The sequence below is a fragment of the Mobula hypostoma genome, chromosome 3 (genome assembly GCF_963921235.1).
Source record: "Mobula hypostoma chromosome 3, sMobHyp1.1, whole genome shotgun sequence".
In the NCBI taxonomy this organism is placed as follows: domain Eukaryota; kingdom Metazoa; phylum Chordata; class Chondrichthyes; order Myliobatiformes; family Myliobatidae; genus Mobula; species Mobula hypostoma.
In genome coordinates, this window is record NC_086099.1 from 186,183,567 (window position 1) to 186,198,690 (window position 15,124).

Sequence of the window (15,124 nt, forward strand, 5' to 3'; positions counted from 1 at the left end):
TATAAACCATAAACAGAAAAATGGAAAGTAAGGTAGTGCAAAAAAACCGAGAGGCAGGTCCGGATATTTGGAGGGTACGCCCAGATCTGGGTCAGGATCCGTTCAGCAGTCTTATCACAGTTGGAAAGAAGCTGTTCCCAAATCTGGCCGTACAAGTCTTCAAGCTCCTGAGCCTTCTCCCGCAGGGAAGAGGGACGAAATGTGTGCTGGCTGGGTGGGTCGTGTCCTTGATTATCCTGGCAGCACTACTCTGACAGCATGTGGTGTAAAGTGAGTCCAAGGACAGAAGATTGGTTTGTGTGATGTGCTGTGCTGTGTTCACAATCTTCTGCAGCTTCTTCTGGTTTTGGACAGGACAACTTCCATACCAGGTTGTGATGCACCCTAGAAGAATGCTTTCTATGTTTCTATAAAAATTCCAGTGAGTACAGGAACAAATATGTATGTTATCAAACAATTTGACATTGAAGGGATCAGATCGGGCAGATAAAATTTATATAAAATAATGTAATAGGCTTTGGTATTGACTTTTGAGCATTTGAAGAGAAATAGAAGAAAGCTGGTGAATAGTATTTGGAAAACTTAAAAAATAATTTGTAAACACAGGAATAGAGTACAACTGCATCCTGTAAAATCGCTGAATTTTTGGTTAGAAAACATGTTGGAAAAATCCAGCAGACCAACAAACATCTGTGGAAGAGGAACAGTTCACGTTCCAGGTCAGTGATCTTTGATCATGGCTAGTGGTTATATTTCTGAGCCATTGATCTGGACATAAGTTTGAATACCAGACTGTCAATTGGAGAATTTAACAATAACCAGGAATAGGTAGTAACTAGTAAACTGGATGGCTGTAAAAACTTATCTTATGTTCTTTAAAGCGTGCCCATGTGTGACTCTGAACCCACCAATGTCACTGATCCTTTAGTGGATCTTAAGTTCCTTGGAGAGTGGGGATGGACAAGAAATGCCAGGATTTTGTAAATTTCTCCCTCATACAGGCTATTAGAACAAAACCCAGGTGTTACTGGTGATTCCTTACTACAACTGGATTAAGGAAAAATATCGCCCTTTCTAGCAAGTTATGATGTGGAGAGTACAGGTATGATTAACAAAAACCGAAGACAATTTGACAAGGGCAAGAAAGTATAAGTTATTTGTGACATTCTGATGTTGAATGCTTTGACCGACAGACCTGGAATTGTAGGTAAGTTGAGTATGAACTTATTGAGGGCGTGGGGAAGGAGTTGACCTGATTCTGCAACATTAGCAGGAATTTTGAATGAGAATGTGCATGAGGTATTGATTTGCAAGAATAGCAGGCCAAAAGTTCAATTTTGGCCCAGAAGGAAATGTGATAAGTGACTGTACTCACTGGAATTTAGAAGAATGCGGGGGCAGGGGGGAATCTCATTGAAACCTATCCAATGTTGAAAGGACTAGAGAATTTATGGTATAGAATAAGATAAAATATCTAGGTCATAGGTCAAGGTTATTCCCCCACTGAATGTATTGGGAATCTATGTTAAATTACACTGGGTCACACATATTTGGAATTCCAGTATTTGGAATAGCATCTGTGCAAGATGTTGCTAAGGCTGCATTTGGAATACTGCATTAAAGTTCTGGCCACCTACTCTTGGAAAGATGTCAGTAATCTGGACAGATTTCAAAGTAGATTTACAAAGATGTGTTTGGCATTTTGGGGGGCGTTGGTTTTAAAGAGAGGTTGGTAGGCTAGAACTTTTCCCCCTGGCCCTTATGAGGCTGAGGGGTGACCTTACAGAGGTTTATAAAATCATGTAGTGTATATACAGGTTAAGTACCCCTTATCTGAAATTACAAAATCCAAAAACCTCTGAAATCTGAAATTCTTTGAGTGTTGACATGATGTCACTAATGTAAAATTCCACAAGATACCCGGAAAGTTCTCAGCTAATGTGTAGGTCTCTGTGAACCAGACGGTTCTGAAAAGTGAATTCACATACGTTATGATCAGAAGTTAATGAAAATATAGAAAAACACTACATATAATGAAAAGAGAGGATTCATTGGAGTAAGCATATGCTGTTTAACGATATACTGATCATGAAACAAACAAAGTTCTATCATGATGAACTGAAAATTGAAGGTAATTATGAATATTTAGCTGAACAGTTCATAAATTTAAGAAAAGGTACGGTATTAGAATTTTAAAGCATCTGTTCATCACAAAAATCTGGCACCAGAAGAAGTGGTTGTTTTTACATCTTACCTAATGATGTTAATCTTTGAAAGCATTACTGATGAAAATCTAACACCAGAACAAGTCTACAATGCTGATATGTTTTATGTAAGATAAAATCAAACAAAAAGTAAATCCAAATACAGTATTTAATCAAAACATGACATCCTAGCTGGAGACTGAAAGCCTGCAGTTGTTTGTTGTTGTTGTTCAACAGCAGTTTCAGGTATTCTCCCGATGCTGCTGTGCTGCTTTTGTTACCCTGAGCACAATATATTAATGGTATGTAATAATTTTTACTGTTAATTACATATGTCTGATGAACAAGTGTAACACAAAGACTGCTTACAATAGCACATAAATTCAACCAAAAATGATGGCAATCCCAAGCTATCTCATTAGATATTTCAAAACAGTTCCAGCCCCAAGTATTTTGGATAAGTAGATAAGACTGGCAAAGTAGAGATAATTCAACTGCTGCTTGTTGGGTAGTCTAGAATTAGGTACACAGTCTCTAATTTGGAGGTCTGACTTGTAGGAGAGTATAGGATATACTTCCAAAGAGTGATATATGTTTAGAAATCTGTTCATTAATAGGAATTGTTAATTTAAAAGCTTTGATTAACAATTATTCACCAATCTCAGATGTAAGGCATGTGGAAAAATGTTGGCAAATTAAGCTCTTTTGACCATAGGACTGAACCTGTTATTCTGGTTCAGGAAGTTGGGGCTGTCAATTAAAAAGATTTTTTTTAATATTACTCACAGTCATAAATTTAAAATTTACTATTTTGTCTCAATTTCCTTCATCACCCAAACCTCATCTCTCCCCACCCCCCAATCTTGTAGGGCTTATTTATTTATTCAGTGTGATTCACCTGTTATCTATAGTACCAATTCCCATTTCAGTCTTTATTATTAGCCTTAATATTGCTGGCATCATTATTCAGTAAGATCCCAAAGGATTTATCTTCACTGTACTTATCTTCACTAAACCTAAGCAATATCTCTTTGGAGTGGAAGAAAACTTAGGACCAGAAAGAGATATAAATATATCATACATTTGGCTATTTTTTTCTGTTAAATGCCGTTAAAGAACATAAGCAGAGAACCACAGAAACCAAAATTTTATTTCCAGTGTTTCCAGGGCACATTTACAAACAATTTGCCTCTATCTGTACACAGGCTAAATACAATGTTGAATCTGAGAAAACAGTTCTCATGCACAGTTAAGATTCTCTTTAGAGATGATGAAAAATGAGCAAGGGACCAGTTTTTCCAGAAACCACTATCTACATGCCTATGTTACAAAGCTTTTATCAAATCTCAAATTTGAAAAAGCGACACATGAAATTATATACATTTATGTATCTTTACAGAAACCTTTAAAAAAAATCAAGTCCCATACAAAGACTGTATTAAAAGTCTGAATTAAAAAATGTTCTTACGATCCAACTGGAATGACTATAGTGTGGAAACTCTACCTGCTTAGTTAATAAAATCTGGAAAATTATTTTAATGATATTTTTGTTTTGTTTACAGATAAAATAATTTGTTCACAGTAGATTTCTAGATTTTTTTAAACTAAAATGACAATATGGCACCCTATCTAAACCAATTTCTTTTTTGAGATGAGGCACTTTCTTTTGCAACTGAAGTTCCAAAAATCAAATCCAAAAAGTTTATTTTGCTCGCCCTTGTAAGCTGATGTAAAATATATGCAGCTGAATCCAATTTAGAACACTTATGCAAGAATTGCTGATCATGCAGTATGATTAAGTTTATGTCAGAAGGCTTCAGCACTTGATGCTCTTTTCTACTCAATTTATAAATTTATTTTGTACACAAGTTTATCCTATTTCTGGCTGTTAGTGTACACAATGAGCTTCCACAGTACCCAGCACAGAAACCAGCCTGCTGTTTTGGCAGAGCATCAACTGTTTTAAAATTCAAGTACAGATAGAAATATGTACAGGAAATTCATATAGAAAACAGTATACTGTTTGACAAGCAATTTGCTGTACAATTTTCTGCAGCACTAGACACATAAATAATTGCAGACCTACAAGTACTGATAGAAGCGAGACTTGACTACTTGATTACTAGATATTTTATGGGGATGAGCATCAACTGTTGTACTAAAATTGTTTTTTCCCTTGCTTTGGTGGCTGTCACCATTTACTTGATCTGTTGAAGATGGTGGGCTAAGAGATGTTGAAGTGGAAGGATGACTGATTTGGGTCAAACTACTTGAGCTGACTGCATCTTCTCCAGCTGATGCAGACAACTGTGTGTTTGTATCGTTGTCTAAACTAATGACCACAGTTCTTGGCTCCAAGGCTTTTTCTGTGTGCAAATCTGGTGTGCTAGTGCGTAAGCGTTCTCGAGCAAGCCAGTCTGTGATTGAGAGATCCTGGGAATGACATTTTGGCTTGAGGCGATCCATTGCTGACAACTGGGGTTCGTTCCCTCCACTCCCTACATTATTAGGAGAATGTTCTTGTTCATGTGCTCTCCATGCATTTAAAACACTCAGTTCTGCAAAATCCCTATTTCCTCCCATAGTATGTCTGCGCCTGATGTTTTTTTTCCTAATGGTCTCAGGAGAGCTTGACTTTTGTATGCCAACTCCAAACATATCATCTGCAGAAATTTTTAGACGTAGTTTTAAACGGTCTGTAATTTTTAACTTCCAACCAGGCTCCATCTTATCAGGTTCATTTTTAATGAATGAAGACAGGCTGCTTGTGGATTTCCCTTTCTTCATGACGTCAACAACCTTCTGTTCTCTCTTTGCTTCTTTTTGTTCCTTTGTATCCACTGACACCTCACTTTCACCTTTCAACCTAAGTGATTTTTTCTTTGAAAGTGTATCACTCTCAATGAGCTTACGTGAGCTAAATACTTTCCTACCATCCAACCTTGGTGTTGAACTTCCCTCTGTTCCCATCGTGTTACTTCCTTCTGAGTTTTTCCTGACACTCGTTGATGGATCCTGTTTCATTACATGTAGGAGCTTCTCAGGTGCACAACTTGCAGCAAAAACAGAAAAATCACTATCACTATCTGTTTCAACATGGTGTCCTTCACTGACAAGTTCACTTCTCTCATCATCAGCCTCATCACCTTTGCTTTCTGTCACTGACTGGACTTCTGGATTCAGCACATGAGAGTCCATTTCTGTTAGGTATGTTATAGAAGAAGTTGTGGAATATTCTGAAGCGATGGAACTTACATCTGCAGTAACTGTATCTATGATTTTGACTGTGGGCTTCTTTGTTTTGATTAAATTAGTTTGCTGTTGAGAATCCAAAGAACAATTACTGACTGTAATATTTAAGTCCATTACAGCTTTATCCTTGTTTACATTACCAGAAGAAACCTCAATAGCAGAAATAGAATTTGTGCTTGCAATTAGTTGTGGACTGGAACAACCGACATTAGGCGAGTCTGTGCATTTTTGGCAGTATGTTGGAAGCTTCTGCTCTGTGAAGCTTGTTTCTTCTGGAGATGTCTGCTTTCTCGTTTCATACTTTTCAATTAATGCTACAGATAAAGATTTATTCCTTTCCCCTGTACTTTCTTTTACCTGCTGCTCATCATACCAATTATCTTGTTTTTCCTTCGTTTCAGATAAGTCAACTTCATTTTCAGCTTCTCCTTTATTTCCCAGTTCCTTAGCTACAACTGTATGGGAATAGTTTGATATTTCTTTCCTGGAGAATCCACTTTCCAACTCATCATCTGAACTACTTTGTTGCAACTTTATATCCTTTTTCTTTCTTTTACGACTGGCTGCAGCAAAGATGGATGACACAAGCAGATCCCTGCTGTATTGATCCTTTCCGGATCCCCAAGAACCCTGTTAAATATGGAAGAAAATGTTTGAAGTAAGAAATGCATGTTTTCTGTATCAATGTTTACTGAACACAAGACAATGAACTTTACAAATATATTAAAGATAACAGACTCTAAGTGGATTATGCACCTTGTAAAAAAATGAAGGAAAGAGAAACAGTGAATGTTTCAGGTGAAATATCATCAGAACTAAAACCTGAAATGTTTACTCTCTCTATTGAGACACTGCCTGATTTGTATTTGATTCCAGTACCTGCATTTTTTCATTTTTATTGAAAATATCAGTGAAAAGAATGCATTTAAAATACTCTGGTTTATACATGACCATGGCCAAAATTTCAATGTAGATATCAAAATGACACCCTTATGCTACACTACGTTTGGGCAAAAGAAACATCAATAATATCCAGCATCCTCCTCCATCTTTAAAATATGTGCCTTAGCAACCATTTTCCCATACCTTTACTAATTTATAGTGAATCTTTATGGTGTAAAGAAATATGCGCAAGTGCAACTTAATGCTTTCTAGGTGCCTCGCATTTCATTTCATTTGAAGTCATCAGTGATAGAAAAAAGAACAATAGTTTCTTGGTCAGGAAAAAAGCATTCAACATTTTTTTTCCTTGAATTTGTCATAGAATGAACAATAACCAAGAGACCCAAATTATTGCTCCACGGTTCAACAGTAAGATACCAAAAGTACAATCACATCATGTGATCAGTGTCATTCATAAAAGCTCAGGAGGTGCTAACTTAAAAACTATAGTGGATAGCAGCACAAATTGATTGAAAGAATATCAGTTAAATACAGTGGCATGCAAAAGTTTGGGCACCCCTGGTCAAAATTTCTGTTACTGTGAATAGCTGAGCGAGTAAAAGTGAACTGATTTCCAAAAGGCATAAAGTTAAAGATGACACATTTCTTTAATATTTTAAGCAAGAAAACTTTTTTACTTCCATCTTTTACAGTTTCAAAATGACAAAAAAGGAAAAGGGCCTGAAGCAAAAGTTTGGGCACCCTGCATGGTCAGTACTTAGTAACACCCCCTTTGGCAAGTATCACAGCTTGTAAACGCTTTCTATAGCCAGCTAAGAGTCTTTCAATTCTTGTTTGAGGGATTTTTGCCCATTCTTCCTTGCAAAAGACTTCTAGTTCTGTAAGATTCTTAGGCCGTCTTGCATGCACTGCTCTTTTGAGGTCTATCCACAGACTCTCGATGATACTTAGGTCGGGGGACTGTGAGGGCCATGGCAAAACCTTCAGCTTGCGCCTCTTGAGGTAGTCCATCGTGGATTTTGAGGGGTGCTGAGGATCATTATCCTGTTGTAGAAGCTATCCTCTTTCCATCTTTGGTTTTTTTTTTACAGACGGTGTGATGTTTGCTTCCAGAATTTGCTGGAATTTAATTGAATTCATTCTTCTCTCTACCAGTAAATGTTCCCCGTGCCACTGGCTGCAACACAAGCCCAAAGCATGATCAATCCACCCCCGTGCTTAACAGTTAGAGAGGTGTTCTTTTCATGAAATTCTGCACCCTTTTTTCTCCAAACATACCTTTGCTCATTGCGGCCAAAAAGTTCTATTCAAGAAGTTCAAAGGAACATCTAAACAAGCCCTGGGGACTGATGAAGTTAAAACAGAACTTTTTGGCCGCATTCAAAACTCGTTAGATTCTGGACTAGTTCCTGAGGATTGGAGGGTGGCTAATGTAACCCCACTTTTTGAAAAAGGAGAGAGAAACCGGGGAATTATAGACCGGTTAGCCTAACGTCGGTGGTGGGGAAACTGCTGGAGTCAGTTATCAAAGATGTGATAACAGCACATTTCGAAAGCGGTGAAATCATCGGACAAAGTCAGCATGGATTTGTGAAAGGAAAATCATGTCTGACGAATCTCATAGAATTTTTTGAGGATGTAACTAGTAGAGTGGATGGGGGGAACCAGTGGATGTGGTATATTTGGATTTTCAAAAGGCTTTTGACAAGGTCCCACGCAGGAGATTAGTGTGCAAACTTAAAGCACACAGTATTGATGTGGATAGAGAATTGGTTAGCAGACAGGAAGCAAAGAGTGGGAATAAACAGGACCTTTTCAGAATGGCAGGCTTGACTAGTGGGGTACCGCAAGGCTCAGTGCTGGGACCCCAGTTGCTTACAATATATATTAATGACTTGGATGAGGGAATTAAATGCAACATCTCCAAGTTTGCGGATGACACGAAGCTGGGCGGCAGTGTTAGCTGTGAGGAGGATGCAGGGTGACTTGGATAGGTTGGGTGAGTGGGCAAATTCATGGCAGATGCAATTTAATGTGGATAAATGTGAAGTTATCCACTTTGGTGGCAAAAATAGGAAAACAGATTATTATCTGAATGGTGGCCGATTAGGAAAAGGGGAGGTGCAACGAGACCTGGGTGTCATTATACACCAGTCATTGAAAGTGGGCATGCAGGTACAGCAGGCGGTGAAAAAGGCAAATGGTATGCTGGCATTTATAGCGAGAGGATTCGAGTACAGTAGCAGGGAGGTACTACTGCAGTTGTACAAGGCCTTGGTGAGACCACACCTGGAGTATTGTGTGCAGTTTTGGTCCCCTAATCTGAGGAAAGACATCCTTGCCATAGAGGGAGTACAAAGAAGGTTCACCAGCTTGATTCCTGGGATGGCAGGACTTTCATATGAAGAAAGACTGGATGAACTGGGCTTGTACTCGTTGGAATTTAGAAGATTGAGGGGGGATCTGATTGAAACGTATAAAATCCTAAAGGGATTGGACAGGCTAGATGCAGGAAGATTGTTCCCGATGTTGGGGAAGTCCAGAACAAGGGGTCACAGTTTGAGGATAAAGGGGAAGCCTTTTAGGACCGAGATTAGGAAAAACTTCTTCACACAGAGAGTGGTGAATCTGTGGAATTCTCTGCCACAGGAAACAGTTGAGGCCAGTTCATTGGCTATATTTAAGAAGGAGTTAGATATGGCCCTTGTGGCTACAGGGATCAGGGGGTATGGAGGGAAGGCTGGTGCAGGGTTCTGAGTTGGATGATCAGCCATGATCATAATAAATGGCGGTGCAGGCTCGAAGGGCTGGCCTACTCCTGCACCTATTTTCTATGTTTTCTATGAGAATCTTTGGATAGACTTCAAAAGAGCAGTGCATGCAAGACAGCCCAAGAATCTCACAGAACTAGAAGCTTTTGCAAGGAAGAATGGGCGAAAATCCCCCAAACAAGAATTGAAAGAGTCTTGGCTGGCTACAGAAAGCACTTACAAGCTGTGATACTTGCCAAAGGGGGTGTTACTAAGTACTGCTATGCAGGATGCCCAAACTTTTGCTTCGGGCCCTTTTCCTTTTTTGTTATTTTCAAACTGTAAAAGATGGAAATAAAAAAGTTTTCTTGCTTAAAATATTAAAGAAATGTGTCATCTTTAACTTTATGCCTTTTGGAAATCAGTTCATCTTTTACTCACTTAGCTATTCACAGTACAGAAATTTTGACCAGGGGTGCCCAAACTTTGCATGCCCCTGTATATGAAGATAGTTTACAAAAGATGTAATTCCATTCCATTTCCAAAATGTGGTCCTACTGAACCATCATAAGTAGTTGCCTTGTAGGTCCTGGTTCCACATTAACCAAATCACATTCAGAGGCTACCATATAATTGCAAGGATCAGAACTCTTCCTATCTAAATTTGGGTTTGAACTGTACAGAAAAATTCAAACAAAGTAATGTTTTTCATATCTCTGCCAATACAAGACCCATGAAATTCCAAACACTCTTAGGGAGGACTTCCATTTATTGGACACATCAGGACCAGTACATTTAGGTCCAATTATGTGGCTACCCCAATTATAAAACCAAAGGACCATAAGATATAGGAACAGAATTAGGCCCTTTGGCCCACTGAGTCTACCCTGCCATTTCAACATGGCTGATCCATTTTCCTCTCAACCCTAATCTCCTGCCTTCTCCTGTACTCTGACCAATCAAGAGTCTATCAACTTCTGCCTTAAACTTATATCAACAGCTGCCTGTGGCAAAGAATTCCACAGATTCACCACCTTCTGGCTAAAGAAATTTCTCTTCTCTGTTCTAAAAGGACGCTCTATTTTGAGGCTATGTTCTCTGGTCTTAAGAAACATCCTTCCCACATCCACTTATCTATTCACCATTCAATAGGTTTCAATGAGGTCAACCCTCATTCTTCTGAATTCTAGTGAATACATCCCCATAGCCTCAAACACTCTTCATATGACAACCTAGTCAACCCTGGAATCATTTTTGTGAAACTCCTTTGAACTCTCTCCAGTTTCAGCACATCCTTTCCAAGGGGCCCCAAACTGCTCACAATACTCCATGTGATCCCCTGTCAGTGCTTTATAAAGTCTTAACATTATATCCTTGATTTTATATTCTTGTCCTCTTAAAATGAATGGTAACATGGCATTTGCCTTCCTTAGCACAGTCTCAACCTGCAAATTAACTTCTAGGAAATCCTGCACAAGGCATCCCAAGACCCTTTCCATCTCAGATTTTTGTATTTCCTCTCCATTTAGAAAATAGTCACTCCTTTCATCTCTTCTACCAAAGTGCATGACCATACACTTCCTGATACTATTCCATCTACCACTGCTTTGCCCATTCCCTTTATCTGTCTAAGTCCTTCTACGGTGTCTCTACTTCCTCAAAATTACCTGCCCCTCCACCTATCTTCAAACTTGCTGCAAAGCCATCAATTCCATCATCCAAATCATTGACATATAATGTAAAAAGAATTGGTCCAAACAAAGACCGCTGTGGAACACCACTAATCACTGGCAGCCAGCCAGAGAGGGCTCCCTTTATTCCCACTCTTTGCCTCCTGCGAATCAGCTACTGCACTATCCCTGCTAGAATCTTTCCTGTAATACCATAGGCTCATAGCTTGTTAAGTAGCCTCGGGTGTGGCACCTTGTCAAAGGTCTTCTGAAAATCCAAGTACACAACAGCAACCATTTCTCCATTGTCTATCCTGCTTGTTAGTTCTTCAAAGAATTGCAACAGTTCTGTCAGGCAAGATTTTCCCTTGAGGAAACCATGTTGACTATGGCCAACTTTATGTGATAACCCTCCAATTACCCTGAGACCTCATCCTTAATAATCAACTCCAGACCAGCTGGCCTATGGTTTCCTTTCTTCTGCCCCTCCTCCTCCTTGAAGAGTGAAGAGACATTTGCAATCTTCCAGTCTTCTGGAACCATACCAGAATCTATTGATTCTTGAAATATCATTACTAATGCCTCCACAATCTCTTCAGCCACTTCTTTCAGAACCCTGAGGTGTACACCATCTGGTCCCGGTGACTTATCTACATTCAGACCTTTCAGCTTCCCAAGAACCTTCTCTCTAGTAATGGTAACTTCACATACTTCATGACCCATAACACATGGAACTTCAACCATACTGATGCAAAATACTTATTCAGTATAATTTTCCAGCGATTCGATATCCCCTCTTACCTCTCTTATATAATTCATGTATCTGAAAAAACTTTTGGTATCCTCTTTAATATTACTGGCTAGCTTACTTTCGTATTCCATCTTTACCTTGTTAATGACACTTTAGTTACCTTCTGTTGGTTTTACAAAACTTCTTATTCCTTTAACTTCCCACTAATGTTTGCTCTATTATATGCCCTCTCTTTGACTTCAAATTTCAGGATGAATTTGATCACATTATGATCAATTTCCCCTCAGGGTTCTTTTACCTTAAGCTCTCTAATCAATTTTATTTCCTTGCACAACATCCAATCCAGTACGGATGATCCCTTAGTGGGCTCAACCACAAGCTGCTCTAAAAAGCCATCTCGCAGGCATTCTAGAAACTCCCCCTCTTGGAACCCAGCACCAATTTGAATTTCCAAATCTACCTGCATATTGAAATCCCCTGTGAATATTGGAACATTGCCCTTCTGCCATGCAATTTCTATTTTCCATTGTAATGTGTTCACCACCTCCTTATAACTGTTTGGGGATAGGTAATACAATTGCCATTAGAGACTTTTTACCCTTGCAGTTCCCTAGTTTTATCCACACTGACTCAACATCTTCTGATTCTATCTTACCTCTTTCTACTGATTGATTTTATTTTTTTTTTACCAACAGAGCGATGCTGCTCCCTCTGCCTTCCTGCTTGTCCTTTCGATACAATGTGTACCCTTCGACATTAAGTTCCAGCTATAATCTTCTTTCAGCCATGATTCAGTGATGCCTACAACATCATACCTGCCAATCTGTAATTGTGCCACAATATCATCTACCTTATTCCATATACTGCACACAAATACAACACCTTCAGTGCTGTAATCACCCTTTTTGATTTTGTCCACCTTTTACATTGCAACTCATCCTGTTGACTGCAATTTTGTCCTATTAACAGCCTCTCCTCACTACATATTGCCTCTGTTTGTAAATCAGTACCTCATCTTCAGCACTATCACTTCGATTCCCATCCCCCCGCCAAATTAGTTTAACCCCTCCTGAACAACTCTAGCAAGGATATTTGGACCCCTTGTGGTTCAGATGTAAACTGTCCCTTTTGTACAAGTTGCCTCTTCCCAGAAGCGATCCCAATGATCCATAAATCTGAACCCTTGCCCCCTGCACCAGTTCTGCAGCCATGCTTTTACCTGCCAGATCATCCTATTCCTATTCTCACTGGCACATGGCACATGGAACAGGCAACAATCCAGATATTACTACCATTGAGGTCCTGTTAGCTGAAGTTTCATGGAAATAGTTAAGAAGGTATTTAAAAAAAAAGTCAATCTGCTGTTTAACTGAGTAACAAATTAGGCATTTAAATGAAATCCTAAACAAATTAATACACTACTAATGCCATTACAGAACTATAAAACTGTGTATTAGTTCCTAATAGTTATCGATGGAGAAATTCATCCAGTGTACGCTGCTGTGTAACAGGTTTCCAGGGAGGGGTAGTACCTCTGGTGAAAGGGCTTGTCGTGTCCATTCTGGGGTAGCTCACTCACCTTTGGTCCCCAACGGATTCAGCTCTCACCTGTGGTTCCAAGTAACTGTTTGCATGCAACAATGACAACACCCCGTCGACAATACAGCGTCGACAGGCAGGCTCAACCAGATGTGGGTTTCTGGTGGGATAGGGACATGCCTGTCCTTGCATGTGAAGTCAGCCTCAGCTAACTGGGTGGATGAGATCAACAGTGAGAACCAACAGCTAAGATGGCAGTTCTGCAACACTTTTTGGAGAGTGAAGGCACAGAAGTCATGGTTATCCACTTCAACCAAGGAAGTCCCCAGCTTGTGACGTGTACTCATACCACTGGACCTGGATTTCTGAGGTTGAGAGAGTGGAACTGTCCCAGTGCAACGGCTTTTCCACTTTAAAAGCTCTCCTGCACAGGTTTCACTGTTATCGTCAGATATGACAGAACACGCTGCTGTGTTCTTTTGATTGTAAATGGACAAAATTAGAACAGACACCTAGTGACTGCCTTCATACAATGCTTTTGACGATTGTAACATTCGACGATTTTATTTTAACATTCAAGATGATTGCTGATGCCTTCAAATTCTTCGTAGTTCCTAACTTGTTGTGAAGTAGTAAAATCGTTTCATTTTCACTCCCGGCTGTTTCTGGCATCTCCAAGCCTGGATGCTTGAAACTGCAGTGAGCAAAACATTTCTAAATTGTCTTACTGCTTATTCCTCAACAACTATCAGTGACAAAAATCACTTTTTAACACACACAAGTGACTAGTTGGAAACTGTTCAGCAACAGTATTCTGTCCCAATTAAGCAGCAAAATGTCCCAGCTATTTTCTTGATAAGATTTTGTTATTTAAGAGTTGTCCAAAATAAGTGGCTGCTGTAACTGATGGCCTAATTAACTGGAACCTACTGTACACAAAAATTAAGACTTAAATTATAATCCATAAGCAGCTTTTGCCAGTAATAAATTTTGAACTACAAAGCATTTCAGCATTGTATTGTATTTGTATTATTTCAGCATTTTATTTCAGCATTGTACAAAAGGGTGTTAAAACCAAAGAGTGTTTAGAGGACCAAAGCTGTATCAATGTAGTCATAAACGTAGTATAGGAAAAGTTGGGGAGTGATGCCAGTGTAGGCTTGGAACATAGATTGTTCCACGCAGCCGACAAAATGGCAGACACAGCTGGGACCCATGCAAGTGCCCGTAGCTACGCAGTTTGAAGGAAGTGCGAGGAGCCTAAGGAAAGGTTATTGAGAGGGAGGACCAGTTCTGCCAGACGGAGGAGAGTGGTGGTAGAGGAGAACCAGTTGGGTCTGGTAAACTGAATGCTGGTGAGCTTTACTTTAGTGGTAGGGAGATTATTATCAGGGCTGCATTCATGTTCACTTGGAAAGATAAAGGCAGAGTCAGGGGAGCTAGCACAGCTCTGTATCAGAGAAACCATCTTACAAATCTGATTAAATTTTATTTTGAGAAGTAAAGAAGGAAATTAATAAAGGCACAGTGGTAATCTGGACTTCAGCAACTAAGCCAATGACTTTATCATTCCCAATAATAGAGGAAATTCCTGCTTATCCAATATTGGATATTGGACAAACAGAGTGGCAAGTTTGAGGCACTGGAGAGATTGAGAGAGATGGTGCCATCAGCATGTATGTGGAATTTGAAGCTTTATTTTAAATGCTCGTGCCAGGTATAGCATATAGAGGATAAACCAGAGAGATTTAATCACAGATTTTTTGGGACTCATGATGATGGTGATGGAGAGAAAAGAGAAGACCTCTGGCTATATTTGAATAGTAGTGAATAGTTCTATGCTTGGGTAGTCACATATCAGTGGCCAGCCAAGCAGAAGCTTTAGAGGAGGGTGACGATCCTGTCCAAGATAACTGAAAAACTTACTCGTCAAATTATTTTACACAGTGCAAGAACTACTTCAGCAAAAAAAATGCTATATAAAAGACATTGGTGAAGGAAAGAAAAACTTAATTCTTCAATAACCAATTAGGAAAGCATCCACAATTCCAAAAT

The 15,124-nt window shown here is 39.3% G+C and overlaps 1 protein-coding gene across 2 annotated transcripts in view; it reads right to left on the minus strand.

Moving 5' to 3' along the window:
* Window positions 1-3,336: 3,336 nt before the first annotated feature.
* The window catches only part of LOC134344447 (rho GTPase-activating protein 21-like), a 231,253-nt gene continuing 219,465 nt past the window's right edge, over window positions 3,337-15,124 (minus strand). For both annotated transcript variants that reach the window (XM_063044256.1, XM_063044257.1), the window contains exon 25: window positions 3,337-6,086. In XM_063044256.1, coding sequence (XP_062900326.1) covers window positions 4,287-6,086 — 1,800 coding nt within the window. In that variant the 3' untranslated portion in view covers window positions 3,337-4,286. The remainder of the gene's footprint in view (window positions 6,087-15,124) is intronic.